The sequence below is a fragment of the Loxodonta africana genome, chromosome 8 (assembly GCF_030014295.1).
Source record: "Loxodonta africana isolate mLoxAfr1 chromosome 8, mLoxAfr1.hap2, whole genome shotgun sequence".
NCBI lineage: Eukaryota > Metazoa > Chordata > Mammalia > Proboscidea > Elephantidae > Loxodonta > Loxodonta africana.
In genome coordinates, this window is record NC_087349.1 from 52,998,393 (window position 1) to 53,018,005 (window position 19,613).

General features: G+C 36.1%; 1 protein-coding gene across 1 annotated transcript in view; it reads right to left on the bottom strand.

Moving 5' to 3' along the window:
* The window catches only part of SEMA3E (semaphorin 3E), a 106,650-nt gene that overhangs the window by 80,040 nt on the left and 6,997 nt on the right, over window positions 1-19,613 (bottom strand). The window contains exons 2-3 of the mRNA XM_064289933.1: window positions 11,851-11,910; window positions 8,779-8,898 (exon numbers count right to left, since the gene is read on the bottom strand). Coding sequence (XP_064146003.1) covers window positions 8,779-8,898; window positions 11,851-11,910 — 180 coding nt within the window. The remainder of the gene's footprint in view (window positions 1-8,778; window positions 8,899-11,850; window positions 11,911-19,613) is intronic.

Here is a 19,613-nt window from a genome sequence, read left to right on the forward strand (position 1 = left end):
GAACCAGGGTAAGCAAAGTAAACATAAAAGGTCAGGTAGATAGACAAAGTGGTGTTTTGTGGATAGCACTGCAATGAGGTCTCCACTGTGTCACGAAGGGAGTAAAATCTGGAGGAGATGAAGGACTAAGAGAACAGGAAGGTGTCTATCAACAGCTGAGGACAAAGATCAGGTTTAGAGGGAGAAACAGTGGAAGGCAAGTGGAAGGCAGAGATTCAGGTGGAAGATGCCTGCTTAGACCAGTTACTACCATCATCATTATAGTCTTTATATGACACTTCAGAATTCTACAAAATGCCTTAATACTGCATGTCATTTGGGAAAGCAGCATAGTATAGTAGAAAGAATTTGGCCTTGGACCATGAAACCCATGTTCTGGCACTTACTGTAGAGCATTAAAGATGCCCTTCTTCTTGCTTTCCTCTTTTCTTAAATGAGAATAATAATTTCTCCCTTGTGGAAAGTTATGACTATTAAATTGGATGAACAAAAACATCTGACAGGAGGCCTGGCTGTGGTTTGGACTCCATATGTGGCAGCTATATTTATTAAGATTATTATTATTGAAATAATGTGGTTCTTATAATAAGACTGTAGGGTAGACAATACTACCTATTTACATATAATTTAGATTTAGAAGATGTCCTCTTACCTCATTATACAAATGAGAAAATGGAGGATCAGAGAGACAAACAATCTTCCCTGGTTAAGCCAGGATGAAAATCCAGTTTGTTAATTTTACCACTGCTACTCCAGAAATTAAAATGAATCAAAATATTGATCAAGCAATCAATATAGACTATAAATATAGATCAAGAAATCAGTATTGCCAGAGTCTGGCAAATGTTTCAGAGATGAGAATGTGGATGGATACATAAGAACATATGTTTCATTTTAATTTTAGAAAATGGAAGGTTGTTGCTCAAGAAGAGAAAGATGAACTTGGAAGCTTCTTCATACAAAATAAAACACAAAATAGAAAAAATATTTAGGAAGAGGGACAGAAAATCTGGCGCATACATGCTCTCCAATGGCATTGAAGATGAAGTTAGTGTAGGAAATGCTGAAGAAGATAGAGAGGTCAATAAAGAAAGGCACGGTGACCAAAGTAGTAAGTGCCCTGCCAGAGAATATTTTCCCAACAGCGGGATAGTAAAAAGGGCTCCATTCAGCCCGAGGCTCTTATGTTATTTTTTTTCTTCTTCATTTTATTGTGGGAAAATGATGGTGATAAATAAAAACCAAAAAACCAAACCTGTTGCCATCAAGTCGATTCTGACACACAGCAACCCTATACGACAGGGTAGAACTGCCCCATAAGGTTTCCAAGGCTTTAATCTTTATGTAAGCAGATTGCCACATCTTTCTCCCACAGAGCACCTGGTGGTTTGAACTGCAGCCTTTTTAGTCAGCAGTCAACCACTTAACGATTGCACCATGAGGGCTCCTTGCTGCTGATATATAGCATGTCAAAAATCCTGTTTCCTATTCAACTCCTCCACTTTTCTCTCCCAGCTACTTCATCTATGCAAGGTCTAGATGGGTTTCCAGAGAAGTATACCTACAACACTGTGGGATTTTGAAAGTTAACACATTAGAGTTTATTTACATTTAAAATACATTATAATTTCCATTTGGAAAGTAAAAACTGATAAAACCCAGTTTGTCAGCCTGAAATATGCAAGTCATTTCAATTAAGCCAACATTATAATTAGGCTACCAAATTTAACTCCATGTACATCTGTTCTATATCATTTCCATGAATTAGGAGTATAGCATGTGATTGAATTTATAACTAATTTGACTTGACTACACTAATAAAATTCAAGTTAGTGGTAAGGAGCCAATATATTACTTAATCACCTAATGTTACTCAAATTACTTAGTGAAAATATGCTTGAAAACAAAGTCTCACCAGGCTTGCATGTTTTCTCCTTATAGTCATTACATTTCAATGAATGTTGAATGTATCTTTTGAGTTATAAAATATTATTAACATTTCGAGGTATATAATTTCAAAAAAGGACCCCTTGTGGCATAGTGGTTAAGAGCTCCGCTGCTAACGAAAAGGTCAGCAGTTCAAATCCACCAGCCGCTCCTTGGAAACCCTATGGGGCAGTTTTGCTCTGTCCTATAGGGTCACTGAGTTGGAACCGACTCGACGGCACTTAACAACAAAATTTCAAAAAACTTTCCAGATACTTTCAAGAAAATATTTTAAAACTGAATCTATTTAATATTATTTCCAGTCTAAAACAGGCTAACATAGCTACTACATCTACCATTACTCAATAGCCATCATAGAAGGCAAAGAAGTCATCCAGTTGCTACAGTATTATAAACGTGAAAGTGATAATAAACTATGCGATGTTAAGTTTTTGGCTACTTTTTCTTTGTAACTGACTTATTTTAGACACTGTCCATTGCGTTAATATAGAGAATTGTGCCATCACGTCATAATTATATCTCAAAGTTAATAAAAACAGCTAATTTTTATTTTTACTTTATTACTGGGCTAAATTGTGTGTATATATGTACACATGTGCACATATACATGTGTATATATATATATATACACACACACACATAGTATTATTGTTGCTGTTGCATGCAGTTGGGTTGGTTCCTTATGGGACCAGGTCACCAGGTCTTTTTTCCAGCAGAGCTGGTGGGTACATTTGAACCGCCCGACCTTTCAGTTAGCAGCCCGGCACTTAACTATTCCACCACCAGAGCTCCTAAATATAGTATATAAAAATACAAACTATATATATATAATTTTATATTTATACAAATTATATACGTATATAAAATTCTCACTGTCAACTCTATGAAGATAATAGTATTGAAATATCTTTAATATACCCAATAAGTTAGAGCTAAAATTAAATCCCAAATATCCCTGAGTCCAGAACTTATGCCTTTAATATTTGCCATTTCTTCCTAATGAGAACTCTGTAACATCTTTTTTCTGAACTTACCTTGATTGCCAAGAAGTTCAATATTATACTCACTATTTTATTCTCCCCCCATTCCTCTTTTTCCATCACTGCTCTAGATATAATACAACTGTTCTACTATTTTCTCCCCAGTTTTGCTTTTGACCATTCTTTTAAATTTTCTATTTGTTTTAAAAGACAATATATATAATAGGATTTATCTCTTACTGAGTATTTTCTCTATGCTGAACACTGAACTGTATATTTCACATTTGTTCCTCCATAACTTCTCCAATACACCTACTTGGTAAACTTCATGCATTTCTTAAATAACAAACCCAAGGCTTTAACACAAAAGTGACTCATAAATACATGAAAAGGTACTCAACTTTGGTAGTCATCAGCAAAATGATAATTAAAACCACAGTTTGGTATCATGACACATTCCCAAAAATGTCTGGAAAAAAGACAATACTATGTATTGTCTGTGAAATTTGGAGTAACTGGAATACTCATATTGCTGCTGGTGGGCAGGGGTGGATTATCCAATAAGCAAGGCAAAGCAAAGATGATGTGGTGAAACTCACGTGCAATTGTTCAGTAGAGATTAGTAAGTAAGCACAAGTAAACCCATACTTACCTTGCTTATTGGATAATTTGCCCTGCTGGTGGGCATGATATTGGCACAATGCCTGAAAAACCGGTAGAATTTACTAAGGCTAGTATATGTATCCTCTATAACCAAGTAATTCCACTCCTAGACTATACTAATCAGAAATATGTGCACGTGTTTACCAAAAGACATGGTCAAGAATATTCACAGCAGCACAATAACAGTACAAGAGTTAGCAACTCTGATGACCAGCAAACATAGAATTGTAAATAAATTGAGGTATACTCAACGAATATTGAGTACACCATGGACTGCCAAAAGAATGAACAAATCTGTCTAGGAAGAAGTACAACCAGAATGCTCCTTACAAGCAAGAATGGAGAGACTACGTCTCACATACTTTGAACATGTCCCTTGGAGAAGAGCATCATGCTTGGTAAAGTAGAGGGTCAGCAAAAACCCTCAACAAGATGGATTGACACATTGGCTGCAACAATGAGCTCAAGCCTAACGATGATTGTGAAGATGGTGCAGGACCGGGCAGGGTTTCCTCCTGTTATACATAGGGTCTCTATGACTTGGAACCAAGTGATGGCACCTAACAACAACAAAGAAATACTACACAGCAAGGAGAATACATAAACTACAACTACACACAATATAGATGAGTCTCACCCTATCATTGAGCAAAAGAAATTAACCAAATCAAACCAGTTGCCATCGAGTCAATTCCAACTCTTAGGGACCCTACAGGACAGGGTAGAGCTGCCCCACAAGGTTTCCAAGGAGCAGCTGGTGGATTCAAACTGTCAACTTTTTGGTTAGTAGCCATAGCTCTTAACCACTAAGGCACCAGGGCTCACAAAAAATACATGCTGTGCGATTTCATTTCATAAAAATTCTCAAAGAAGCCAAATAATCTATAGTAATAGAAGTCAGAATAGTTGTTATTTGGGTGGAGACAGTAACTGGAAAGAAGCACAGCCAAGATTCTGGGGTGCTGGTGAAGTTTTATTTCTTGATCTGGATGCAGGATACATAAGTGTGTTTAATTTGTGAAAATTCAGCATGGGTACATTTTCTTTTTAATCTATACCCTTTCCTGTATTCATTTTATAATTTAACAAGAGTCTACTTAAAGAATGCCTCTGTTCTTCACACCATGCTTTGTTTATGTTCTAGAGACCAGAAAAGCGAAGTTATGAATGTCACAAACCCATCCATTCGTTTACTCATTCATTTTTTCACGGTAACTACTAGATTTTAAGTGCTTAAAAGTTTCAAGTAAACTCATAATTCTTCTAGTGCTGAGGTAACAAATGGCAACGCCCATCAGGGCCAGGTGAAGGAGACAAGCTGGCAGAGAGACTGCATGGAAGTGCACATTGTGTGAGTGATGGAAACCGCAGAATATTGTTAAGCACATGCCCTGATGATGGACTGGACAGCAACTACTTAGCACCAACTGACTCTTTTCATGTGGAGCCAATGGAAATCACAATTTACTATGTGAACCTGCCGGTTTTTAAATGTAGGCTCTTTAAAAGAAAACAAACAAGAAACACTGTCTGTGACACACAGAGCACATCTGTGAGCTGAATCGGGCATATGGCTGCCAGTTTATAATGTCTGATCAAACTAAGGAGACCTGAATACTTGCTGGGCTACAGCCAGGAGCAGCTCATTTGCCTTTAGGTCCCCAATCACTCAAAGCACCACTGTCTTCCTACTTCTGCTGGTTCACTATAGCCTCAGGATTAACTGTTTAAAACTAAATCACTTAATTAAACACATTATCCTTTCCTGCTCTGAAATACTAGGCAGACATTTAAATGAATGTGAATAGAATTATGTCCTAACTAACATACATATATCTCTGTATATCAATATATATAGATATACAGAGATATAGATATATAAGAATGTCAGTGATACATTTTGGGTGAAAATAAACATACTCAGAACTTTACATAGAGAATTGGGTATTTTTTGTTAACACACATGCACACACAAACATGCATGCACACATGTGTTTGGAAGAATAACTATCAAACTATTAACAAAGGAGGGCCTAGGAAGAGATGGACAAAAATTGGCACCAGAGCACTTTCACTTTTTATTTTGTAGATTTCTTCTATTCTTTTTTTTTAAGCGGAAAAAAAAAAAAATCTCATAGCAGAGCTCACTGTTCTCTGTGGATTAGGCCTGGTAGTTTTTAATTACTTACAGTTCTAGCCTGACAAGTCTCTCCAGCATCCTCATTCCCCAGTGGCCAACAGAAAGCTGCTCAGCAACGAAAGCATAGCCCTACTTCTCTCTGCACCTTCTCACATGGTGCTGGAGAGTGAGGTTTCTTGTAAGTGCCTCGCACGCATTGATGGTGCGAAACAATGAGGCATAAGTGAGGTTTGTCAAGGCTGTGCCATTCTGGCAGCTTTTGTATAATCATTCTCAGATAAAACTAGCACAGAAGTCCTGTTTCCCTTCCTACAGGAAATCAATTAACCAGCTTTCCCTGGGAGAATTGAAAGGAGAGAAGAGCCTGAAGGAACAACCGTCTATTCTAAGACATTTTCCTACAACCTTGGGGATTTTAAAAATCACAAAAATAACAGGCTACAAGCTCCTTGAGAAAATTTAATGTTTGTCTTTTATTGCTCAGGGATTATAATAGTGCCTTTCCTATCACCAGCACTGAAAAATATCTGTCAATTTGAAGTAAAGAAAGCAGAAGAAACGAGGTAGAAGATGACTGATAACCTGGTGAACAAGATGCATAATGTTTTTCAAATATGGCTACCGCTTAAGTAATTAATAATAAATCTCGAGACAATGTGAAATGAAATTTGAAATAGCTTTCTTTACCTACTTAATTAAAAAAAAAAATTGTCTTCTTTTTAAAGAACTATTGGTATATTTTCTTTATTTGATAGCTTCTGTTATTTTTTTTTTTTTAATACAGGAAAGGGTATAGATTAAAAAAAAAAAATGTACCCATGCTGAATTTTCACAAATTAAACACACTTTTGTATCCAGCATCCAGATCAAGAAATAAAAGTTCACCAGCATCCCAGAATCTTGGCTGTGCTCCTTTCCAGTTACTGTCTCCACCCAAATAACAACTATTCTGACTTCTATTACTATAGATTATTTGGCTTCTTTGGGAATTTTTATGTAAATGAAATCGCACAGCATGTATTTTTTGTGAGCCCTGGTGCCTTAGTGGTTAAGAGCTATGGCTACTAACCAAAAAGTTGACAGTTTGAATCCACCAGCTGCTCCTTGGAAACCTTGTGGGGCAGCTCTACCCTGTCCTGTAGGGTCCCTAAGAGTTGGAATTGACTCGATGGCAACTGGTTTGATTTGGTTAATTTCTTTTGCTCAATGATAGGGTGAGACTCATCTATATTGTGTGTAGTTGTAGTTTATGTATTCTCCTTGCTGTGTAGTATTTCTTTGTTGTTGTTAGGTGCCATCACTTGGTTCCAAGTCATAGAGACCCTATGTATAACAGGAGGAAACCCTGCCCGGTCCTGCACCATCTTCACAATCATCGTTAGGCTTGAGCTCATTGTTGCAGCCAATGTGTCAATCCATCTTGTTGAGGGTTTTTGCTGACCCTCTACTTTACCAAGCATGATGCTCTTCTCCAAGGGACATGTTCAAAGTATGTGAGACGTAGTCTCTCCATTCTTGCTTGTAAGGAGCATTCTGGCTGTACTTCTTCCTAGACAGATTTGTTCATTCTTTTGGCAGTCCATGGTGTACTCAATATTCGTTGAGTATACCTCAATTTATTTACAATTCTATGTTTGCTGGTCATCAGAGTTGCTAACTCTTATACTGTTATTGTGCTGCTGTGAATATTCTTGACCATGTCTTTTGGTAAACACGTGCACATATTTCTGATTAGTATAGTCTAGGAGTGGAATTACTTGGTTATAGAGGATACATATACTAGCCTTAGTAAATTCTACCGGTTTTTCAGGCATTGTGCCAATATCATGCCCACCAGCAGGGCGAATTATCCAATAAGCAAGGTAAGCATGGGTTTACTTGTGCTTACTTACTAATCTCTAGTGAGCAATTGCACATGAGTTTCACCACATTATCTTTGCTTTGCCTTGCTTATTGGATAATCCATCTCAATGGAATTTTTACTTTGTAGTATAAGCAGAAATCAAAATTTATTTAGCTAAGAAACAAATATTAATTTAGCACATGTGAGGAAAATACATCTCACAAAAATCCATATATTAACATGGATGTTTCCATCTATTTTGGATACTTGAGTATTACCACCTGAAGAGATTTTTGCAATATTCATTGAAAATAAAGGTTTAAAACTCTACAGGATTGGTGAGATAATATGTAAAACATATGACTCCATAAGACAAGAATCCTGTTATGTCTAAATAGTAATCTCTTTCTAGCACATTACAAAACATTTAACTAGAGAATATAAACAACTAGAAAAATGCATCACTACTAGTCTAAAGTTCAAATGTGAACTACCCTGATAACAACACTATCTGGGTATAGTTTTGAACATATTTTCAAAGACATCTGTACTAGCTTAAGGGGTATACGTATAACCCTTATGATTCTGAAGAAGACAATATCCAAACTCAAATAGATGAGCTGCTAGTTACTGTACTATGTGTGCAAACTACATATAGAAAATCATAGTGTATTATTGATTATCTCTGGTGCAAAACACATTTGTGTGATTAATTTAGTCCATATAGTAAAGAAACGATAGACATATGCTTTTAGATATAAATACAGTGAGAAAATATACACTACACTGATAAAACATGGTAGCAGTCTATACTCTTATGCCCTCAAGGACCATCTGATTTTCCCACCCTTGTGCAGACAAGTTTTCCAGATGTCCCAAATATATACCTCCAAACTAATGAAAACATAAATAAGAACCCAACAGAGAGTGGTTTGATATTAAGAAATATTTGTTAAATTGACAAAATAAGTCAATAAAATTGTTCAGTGAATGAATTATAAAGAATCAATTGGTTTATAGGTGTTACAGCTGACAAGGATTGTAATGACGGTTCACAAAGATACCTTCTCTGTCTCAAGCAAACTGAATCAGGACATCACAAATACTTTCATCTTTCCTGAGAAGAAATGCCACACATTTTCTCTTAAAAACAAAGTTGCCTCAAGCATAACTTTTATTGATAGCAACGTATGGAACTGTCTTACCTCCAAGTGATATCCGACTCTGATGAAAGCACAAAGCGGGTCAAATGCTCCAGTCCCACAGGTCAGAAGATGTGTCCTATTATAGTGATGCAAAACCCGAACGTAATTTGCACATTCACTCTAAAGCAGGAAAAATGAAAGAAAGAAAGGAATTGGTTACTGTAATAAAAATATTCAGTCCTGTTTTGTTTTTTTGTTTTTCCTAACCCTAAAGGAGTAAATTAAAAAGAGGACAAGTCTAGTGGAAGAAGGGACTGGGGTGGCTCGTGCATATTTTAGCTAGCAGTAATGTATGAATTACATTTTATAATGGGAGCATAGTGTTTTTCATTTTTTCTAATACACACTTGGGGGAAAAAAAAGCACTCTTCAGAATTTTATTCAAGGGTAAAGATTTGCATGACAGTATATTCCACTGAGGAATTAAGTTATTCCCAATGCTGCTATTTTTTTCTTAAGTAAGTACAATATGAACAATGGTAAGCATCCAGTCAGAAAAAAAATAATTAGAAAAAAGCTTCAGTACCTATAAGAAAATACATGCAGACTTTTAGGGCATTACATAATTTTGACATTTGGAAAAATAAGTCATATCCTCAAAATTACAGATTCACACAAGGCATTTTAATAGACAATTTTCAAGTAAATAGAAGGCAAACCAATAGAAGTAATATTTTAAAACTATTACTGTTATATTGGGGCCCTGGTGGCACAGTGGTTAAGAGCTTGGCTGCTAACCAAAGGGTCAGCAGTTTGAATCAACCAGCTGTTCCTTGGAAACCCCATGAGGCAGTTCTACTCTGTCCTATAGGGTCGCTAAGAGTCAGAATTGACTCGACAGCAAGGGGTTTGGTTTAGTTTTCTGGAATTGTTAGATTACAGTCCAAAGAATGGCAAACTTTTTCTGTAAAAGGCTGGATAATAAAAAAAAGTTTTCTGTAAAGGATCAGATATTTGGCTTTGGGGACCATCTGGTCTCTGTCTCAACTGCTAAATTCTGCAGTTGTAGCATGAAAGTGCTCATACATAATATGTTAATGAATGTGTGTTTCTGTGTTACAATAAAACTTATTTACAAAAATAGATGGCAGGCCACATTTGGATCAGGAGCTCTAGGTTGCTGACACTTGGACTGGACCAAAATTCTAGAGAACAGAATCTTTATTTTACACTTTTTTAAATTTCCTGGTTAATCAAACACAATACCTTATATGTACTAAATGCTTTATAGAGTTTTAATAAATCAATCATTAGGTGGGTACTATAACGAGTATGCTGAATAAAAAAAAAAGAATTTAAATTGTTTCAAGACCAACTTGGCTAAATAAATTCTAGCTAACACACTCCTAGCAAACTGTTGCTGTTAGTTGCCATCCAGCCAACTCCAACTCATAACAGCCTTATATATAACAGAACAAAACATTGCCTGGACTTGTGCCATCTTCATGATCCATTGTTCAGTCTATTGTGTAGTGCCTTCCAGCTTAGGGGCTCATCTTCCAGCAAGGTATCAAGACAATATTTTGCTGTGATCCATAAAGTTTCACAGGCTAGTTTTTGGCAGTAGATTGCCAGGCCTTTCCTCCTAGTCTGTCTTAGGCTGGAAGCCTCACTGACACCTATGCACCATGGGTGACTGTGCTGGTATCTGAAATGCCAGTGGCACAGCTTCTAGCATCATAGCAACATGAAAGCCACCATACTATGGCAAACTGACAGATGGGTGATGGCAAATTAGACATTGCTATTTCATATATATTATGAGAGAAATGATCAGCCCTTTTAGTGCCAACTATTACCCTGAGATCAACGCATGCAATAATCAGTAAATATAATGTGTGTAAGGGTAGACTGTGATTTCAGCACTTTGAAGTCTCTCATACAACTGTATTAGGATGAAAAGGCCGTAGAACCACTTCACAATAAGTGATTCAGATGATAGCAGGCCCTCGGCAAAAACAGAGAGTGAGCAACTGAACTGATTATCCAGGACACCCACACTTACTTCTTCAGTTTCTCGCTCACATAGCATTTTATTCTGTGGGTGACCCACTTAGTTAATAGAATTTGATCATTCAGGCATGGTGAAAATACCCTGCTCTCCTATTGCTATAAGCACCTGCTTTGCCTCACTTGAAACACTGTCACATCTTGATGTGAGCCAATTAGACCTATTTTGGCTCACAGGAGCTCAGATTGACAAGGGCTAAGTGTGTGTTCAATTAGTCAGCATCACGCTGTGGACTCAGGCAGCGAGGAATGTGTTGACTCATTCCTTGGCTTTGACCCAGTTGCTACAGGGAGTGAGGAGTTGGTGTTATGTGTGCTAGTCTTCTACATAGTCTTTTTCTTTCTTACTGGAGAAAAAGGTAAGTTCACTTGCAAAAGGAGATCTGCATGTTTTCTCTGCAGGTGTGTGCTCTGTGATCAGCCAGCTCATCCTGGCATGGGACAGTCGGTCAGTCATCCTTCTTCTTTAACACTCACACATGTTTGAGTGTGTCCTGGCATGGGACGGTGGGTCAGTCATCCTTCTTCTTCAACACTCACACATGTTTGAGTGTGTCAGGGACTGTGTCAGGGATGCTGCTGAGGTGCGCAAAGCAGGGAAGCTGTAGAGAAATGGAATGTTGCTTCTCTAAGTAGCAGAGAGCCTAAAACCTTTGGAGTAAGTAAAGCATATGCACGGCCTTTGCCCACTTCTCTTAAATTTTTACTCTCTTTCTTTTTTTTCCCCCTTAATTTGTTTTGCTAGAGTTCCTGATTTGCATATCAAAGCAAAACCTCACAAAAAGCACTCGGCTTTTCTTCAAATTAAAAAATTACCTGCAATTATTTTTCTCCCAAATACCCAAGAAATATATGTTAGTGTAAGAAATTTATAGACATGAGTTGAACAAAATATAATAAAACACTCTAGCTCTACGTTGAGATTATTTACAGAAATTTTTTTCTTCATGAATTAAATTGCGTGTAGCTTTTTTAAGAGCAAATAAAACTTTAGTGAGGCAGTTGTTTGTGGTTAACTAGGGATATAATTGATTTGTTTGATTTACAAGGAATAATACTTACTGCATCTTTTCCCTTCATTATGCATTCTTCTGTTTTTAGTGCTGTACTAGGCCAGTGTATCTGAAACAAAAGATAATGTACTATTATGGCAACTGCATATAAAAACAAACCAACTGAAAAACCATTTCGTTCATATCCTACAACTCAGGAATTTTCATTTTCTCATTATTTGCATAATTAAGAAACCTGCCTCTGAGCTTTTGTTTCATGCTCAATCTTATTTTAATATCATTTTGAGGGCTCATGTTAAGTCTCAGCTCATCAGTGCCTGACCACACTTAAGCCAGCCTTTCCTTCTGCTTACCCTGTGGTCACCTCTGCCTTCTACTCTTTCTCCTGAACCTGTTTGTGCCTCCAGTGCAGGCACCTCAATGAATTCTTTACCACTTCCTCATCTTTACCACTTAGCACAAAACCTGGTGTGTGGTGGACTCTTGGTCAAGTTTGCCGCATCAAAGGATTAAAGAATGAACAACTTTTTGATTTCTTATTTAAAATGTATCACCCAGTAGTAAATCACACTACATCTTTGATTATTTTCATAACATTATTTAACTTTACTAGCTTCCAAATTGGTTTGAAAAGTTTTCTTCCTTGAAAAGAGAGAATATATATATATATATATATATTTTTTTTTTCCATCTTTACTAGTATCTAGCTCTTTTCTGGGACTGCAGGCAGAAATCAATAAACACCTGGTGACGGATTCCACAAAATGCTAACAGTGGAATTTATTTTCTTTATGAAAGAAATTGCTTTATCATTTTTCCCCCAGGCTGCTTCTGTTCTTTTTGCTTAAATTATGTGGTTAATCATAATATGAGCCAGACATTGTGCTAAGACATTTTGTTTGTTTTACAGACTCATATGCAGAAGTATGAGTTTGTTATACTACTCAGTTTGTAACTCATTATCATAAGTGGTCTTGAAAGGTGCCTATCTTATATATACTTGTTTGTATGTGTTACTATAAAGTGCTCATTACTGCTTTTTGTGCATATATTTTTAATTGATGTAAATGGTACTGGATTATATATCTCATCTGTTTCTTACCTTTTTCACTAAGAAATGAGTTTTTAAGATCTCTCCATATTCCTATGAATACATCAGTCTGCTGCCTCTAATCATTTTTAATAGTCACGATATGGATCCTTCACATTTTCTTATGTACTCTCTCAGTGATAGGAACTTAGATTGCCTCCAAATCTATACCACATCAACCATTGCTACATCTTTGTACATGTCCCTTTGGTACCTGTATAGTGTCAGCATATATTGAATCTGTGAATGTGGTACAAAACTGCTCTCCAGAATGGCAGCATGTCTATATTCCACCAGTAATCCTATATCCTCATGTCCTCACCAACAATACTATTGGTTCTCTAACTTTTTGTGCTGCAACTCATGGTGATCTTATATATAACAGAGTAAAACATTGCCTGGCTCTGGACCATCTTTACGATTGTTGGTATGTTTGAGGCCATTGTTGTAGCTACTGTGTCAATCCATCTCATTGAGGGTTTTCCTCATTTTTGTTGGCCCTTTACAAAAAAATAAAGTAAAGGTTTTACTTTACAAAACATAATGTCATTTTCTGTCCGTTTGTTGCACTGTGATGGCTTTGCAGGTTGCTATGATACTGGAAACAACACCACTGGCATTTCAAATACCAGCAGAGTGATGCATGGTGGACAGTTTTCAAAGGAGCTTCTAGACTAAGACATAGAAGGAAGAAAGATTTATCAATCTACTTCCAAAAATTAGCCAATGAAAATCCTATAAATCTTCCCCTTAAGGGCCCTATTATCCTTCCTTGGTATCTCTCCACTCCCTCAACCCACCCTCATGCCCTAGTGAACACATCGTTTAATTTTTTTTAATTAGTGGCCAACAATCGAAATTGTGTAATTTCACATAAAAATCCAGATTTCTGGTTTCCCTAGAAACATCTGAAGACAAGCAACAGTGGGAATGCATTGTTGTGTGATAAGACTTAAAGTTTGATATTTTCTTTCAATGGGGTAGGCACTTTTCTTATATGCTCGAATTTTCTTTCACTTACTTGGCTCCTATAGGCATTTTAGTTTTTGACATCTGTTGGATATGTTTGACTCCCAAATATGGTAATGATTTAATGATTGTGTTTCAAGCTGTGGTCATAAAATATCAGGTAAGGCATTTATATGCCAGAAGTGGAAGAAACTAGCTTGTCATTTAATTCACACACTATGTAGCCAAAGCCAGTACCTAGTACATAAAAATATTGGAAATTTATAAAGGTTGTGATAATATCATTATACTATGATGAACCTCATATGATTAGATTTTTCACAGGAGTAAGGATTCTATGATTTAAATTATAAATATAAAATATTACTTTGATTTTCTTATTAGTTTAATGGACCCCCAAAGAGTTTCTCACTAATAATATTCAGCATTCGGTGTCCATTTGCTTTCATAGGGTAGCATATAAACTTTTGAATAGAAACATGTGAGTTTTTGTATGTAGCAACACAAGAAAAAAGATGAAGAAAGAAAGAAAAAAAAAAAGGTAGGAATATCAAAGAAAACAAACCCAAAGGCCAAAATCATGTACATAATATCCTAGAACTGATGGTCTTGATTTTAGCACTAAATCCACCAGTGAATCACGTATAATGCAGGAAAGACATCACAAAAATACAAATTAAATAAAGGATCATCTATCATTTGCAAAGATTTTCATGGTTAATTCACTTATCAACATGAATAAATCAGAGGACGCATCATCCATAATTCGGGATAATGCTTTATGTTCTCAGCAAACTTATGACATGCAGGGCTCTTTTTTTCAAATCTTAGTATCCTTCCTTACTCGTTTTTTTTCCTTATATAAAATGATGACTTATTGAAACTGTCTTTCCATAGTTCCTAAGTACTACACAACTCAATTAGTTCTTTGAAAAAATTTACCAAGTTCGGCTTTTTAATGTTGAAATAGTATCCAGGTCATTGAAAAAAAACCTCAACATATTATCCTGTATTCCTCTAAATCATTGTTTCATAACATTTATTTCCAGGACTATTTAAACACCCTGTTTGGGAGGAGGAAACCCTGGTAGCATAGTGGTTAAGAGCTATGGCTGCTAACCAAAAGGTCGGCAGTTCAAATCCACCAGGCTCTCCTTGGAAACCATATGGGGCAGTTCTACTCTGTCCTTATAGGGTCACTGTGAGTCAGAATCGACTCAACGGCAATGGGTTTGGGTTTTTTTTTTGTTTGTTTGGTTGGTTTGGGAGGAAATTCTCCATAGTGTTTCTAAACATCTTGTGACAGCTTTTTGTCCCAGGCTATCTTTTCAAAAGGCAGCCCTGGTGGTGCAGTGGTTAAAGCGCTTGGCTGCTAACTAAGAGGTTGGTGATTCAAATTCACCAGCTGCTCTGTGGGAGAAAGATGTGGTAATCTGCTTCCATAAGGATTACAGCCTTGGAAATCATATGGGACAGTTCTACTCTGTCTTATAGGGTCACTATTAGTCAGAATCAACTTGATGGCAGTGCGTATCTTTTCAAATAAGCTTGAAAGGTAGAGATAGACTTTCCTTCCAGGGTAAAGGGCACAATGGTTTCCTGTCCAGGAAAATAATGTCTCCCCCGGGGCAAAGATTAGGGAGGCTTGCTAGCAGCCACCTTATAAAATTGAAGAGGGGGTTAGTTCCTGAGCCCAGGGTTTCTCAGTTGTGACCCATATCCATTATGTGCACAGCATCTACCTGGGCTACTCTGTATTGCCCCTCTACGAAACTTGGGTGGCAAGGGAACTGATGGAAACAGGAAGCTCAAGCTGTCTGCTGTGATGTGAGTTATAAGACCTTTGTCTCTGACCCAGGAGTCTCATATCTTCTACCAGACTAACTTGAATGCAAGGTAAAAATCTTAGAACCTTCACAGTTCTTGATACACAAAAAAATATGTCTGTGATGATGAAGACAAGAAAAAGCTTTTCTAGGATTCTTGGAATATACATTGTTCCTAATATTGTATATTCCTAATAACGGCAATTGTTTAGGATTACTGAAACTATTCTTTCAGATACATTTCACAAAGTATTCCACAACAAAACTTTCTCTGATATCTTTTTCAATAGAAAATATTTTTCCCTCCTTTGATTCTCCATAGTGTTCGTCTCGCTTTCTCTACCTAAGATTATAATGATCCGTGTACTTAATTTTAGAGCTCTTATTAGAGGCCAAAGCAGTGACTTATTTCATCTCTAACAATGCCTGCCTGGCACCATGCCTTAACCACAGTCCCTGTTTATTCAATATCTGTTGATTGACTTGTATTAATCAACATACACTTATCACATTCTTTGTAAGTTGATGAACTAAAGGGGCTTATGCTAAAGTTTAAGGGATAAGATTTATTCACATGAAAATGTTGCATCAAGTGTCAAGCAAATGAGACAAGTAATAATTTCTGGTTTAATCAGGGAAGAAATCTTTAAGGATATTGGCAATAACCAAAGCAATAGCCTTTGAAAGACTGGGAGGATTTCTGAGGGGAGAGAAAAGGATCTTACTCATATCACTCTGGGGATATACAAGGGAGAGAGGCAGAGGATTAAATTATAAATGCTCACCATAGTAAAGTCCAACACATGGGAATGCTTCAAGGGGAACAAAATAATTATAGGTTTTACAACGTTTTGCTGTTTTTTTTTTTTTTTTTTTTTTAAACATGGTTTAACAGGTTCAGGACTGCATCCAAATTTTCACTTAGGTGAGAAAAGATGACAAAGAAAGAACCAAATGGAAATGGAAAGTTTTTTGTTAAAGCCAAATGCATAAATGTTCTGCCAAGCTAGTAAGGGAAATGATTTTCCTCATTTGTTTTGGCAGTCAGGATATCTTTTGGTTCTGTTCCAGAGTTCAGTATCAACTAAAACCCATAAAATTAAGCTACTTATTCTGCACAAAACATTTTTAAAAGCAGTTAAACAACAGGGTGTAATGTTACCTCCAAATTCTTGGAATCAAAAAAGGGACAAAAAGCAAGAGGCTAAATACACATCAATTCATCACAACACCCCTTACAATATAATTTAATCATCCCACTGCACATTAACAGGCCATTTACTATTCTTGCATATCTCAATGGAGAAAAATAAAATAAAAAATAAATTACATAGCAATTTTTTCTGGACTCCCTATTGAGTCTCGTAATTATACCAGGATTAAGGATTTAACAGCTTATTATTACAAGACATTATGACACTCAGAAATTTAAAGGAGCAAGAACAAATGAACGAAGATGGAGTAATTTAACTGTCTAAAAAAAAGATCAATTCCTTTTAATTTTTTGAAAAATTAAAAGGAAGGATCCAGTTAATATTCTATCTTCATGAGATATGTGACTAAGACTCATTATTATAATTCCATCCAATATACATTTCCTAATTCTATTATTCTAATGACAAATGTTTGTTTAAATTTTGGCTTTTCTTTTTTACATTTTATACCTGTAGCCAGTACCAGTATCCATTAATGTTTATTTCAATTATATATCCTATAAATATCATTAGAAGCAAGAAAATATATTTTGAATATAACACATTAAAGGAGTCCTAATGGCCTGTAAATGGTAGTCTTTAACCTGACATATGTTGTCTGTCTTAGTGTTTAAGCCTTTATACTTAATTATAATGACTGTCATTATTCAAACAGTTTATATGCTAGAATTATAATCTTTTGGCCTATAGACAAGATTTATATTTGAAAGGCTTATGACCCAAAGCGTCTGAACTAGAACAATATTATAACTACATAAACTTTATTGGTTTGATGCATGTTCTTTTTATGGGTGAAATTTACTCAAATGCTATCGTTAATGTGAGATGTCATCTGACATTTTATGCAAATTATATTTTAATGATTTTTTCCTGCTCAATAAAAAATTAAATTCATTTTTAAAATCAAGAATTTTTTCACCTTTAACAGAATATAGTTTAATAGTGAAAAGTATAAATATTTTTATAAGCAGAGTGACCTAACAGAGTTATCATTATCTACAGACATCCAAATTAAGTTGTATAATTTTAACTTAAAATAAGAATGATAAGAATAATTTTAGGGAAAAAACAGCTGAAATCAGAAACTTAGAAGCTATGAAACAAAGCTGATTAAACTGAAAGTTTATCACTAAATATTGAATTTTCTAAAAATTCCCATCAAATATAATTTAAATAACTAAATATATCCATTTTTTATTTCTTACAGTATGGAAAAAAGAAAATGTTATGCCTAAAATACTAAATACTATTTAGTATTTTCCAAAGAATCAAACTGATATTTTTCAGGATGTCTTAGTAATTCTCAAATACGCAGATTGCAATTAGCTATAGAGAGAACCCTGGTGGAACCCTGGTGGCATAGTGGCTAAGTGCTACTTAGAGAGAGAACATAGATAAACTAATCTCTGACCTGTAGGCTTCACCAGACTGCCAAAGATGTCTATGATACACAAAAAATTTAAGAAACCTTATGATAAACTGCATTTGTTGCTAACTTTGTAGAGAGAGGGCAAATGATAGTATAGAAGAGAGAACATATATCAAATCATGTGGAAGAAGGAGCTTTCCACAAAAGGAAAAAGAGTGCCCCCACTGTAACAAGGAGGGAGGTAGAAAAAGCCCATGCAGAAACAGTGGACTTGGTAATGGGAGAGTGAGGATCAACCTGTCCAATGGCTTCTATTTTCTAAATAAAGTTAAATATCAAGGTTATTCATCTTCCCTAGAGAGATCATCAGGACTAATCCATCACGACATATCCCTGTTTACTATAGTCCCCATGGTAAGCCCCAGTCCCCCAGGTCAACAATCTATACCAGGACTCATATCCCCGTAAGTCTCTGTACAGCCCCTAATCTGACCCAACCCTTCGCAAACTTCTCAAATCCTTCCGTTAAATCCTCTGGATCAACTGATCTCTCATTAGGAAAATCCCCTGTAACTTCAACCTCTTTTTTGAATGTTCCTTTACCTCCTTGCTCTAATTAAAACCAGATTGTCCCCTGAGACTACCGTTTCCCTAACAACCTTCCCAAATGGTGATGGCTATTTTTCTCTAAACTCACATGTAAGGCAAATGTTTTATGGATCCTTCTTGCCTCTTCCCAACTAATTTCCTCTCTGTGAACTCCTTTATCTAATAAAGGTTTAAGACAAAAGAATAAAAATAAAAACCTAGCTATTTTGAATCTCATGTGATCATATCTGCTACCCTTCCTTTTTGCAGCCACCTACCATCATCCTTTACTACTCCCTTCTCACTAATTCAAGATTTTTTTTTTTTTTTCACTTAGATTACTGTCTTTCTCTTCACAAAGATGATTCATCCATCATCACCCTGGCCAATCGATGCCCTGTTCTCCTGTCTTTCAGTGATCTGGTCCTTCAGATCAATCTCAGCCACACACTTTATGTTACTGCTTTAGCCCTGCATTATCCAGTACGTTGGTCATGAGACACAGTTGGTTATTGAGCTTTGAAACATGGCTAATGGAGCATTTTATTTGGAAGTTTTCTCTAATATCACCTTCACATAATAGCTTTTTCTAACTAGTACGGCAACCTCTTTACTCTCTTCTTATGCTGCTTTATTTTTCCTCACAATACTTTTCACCACTTGGTATTATGTTGTTGTTAGTAGCCACTGAGTCAATTTCAACTCATGGTGACCCCATGTGTTACAGAGTAGAACTGCTCCATAAGGTTTTCTTTG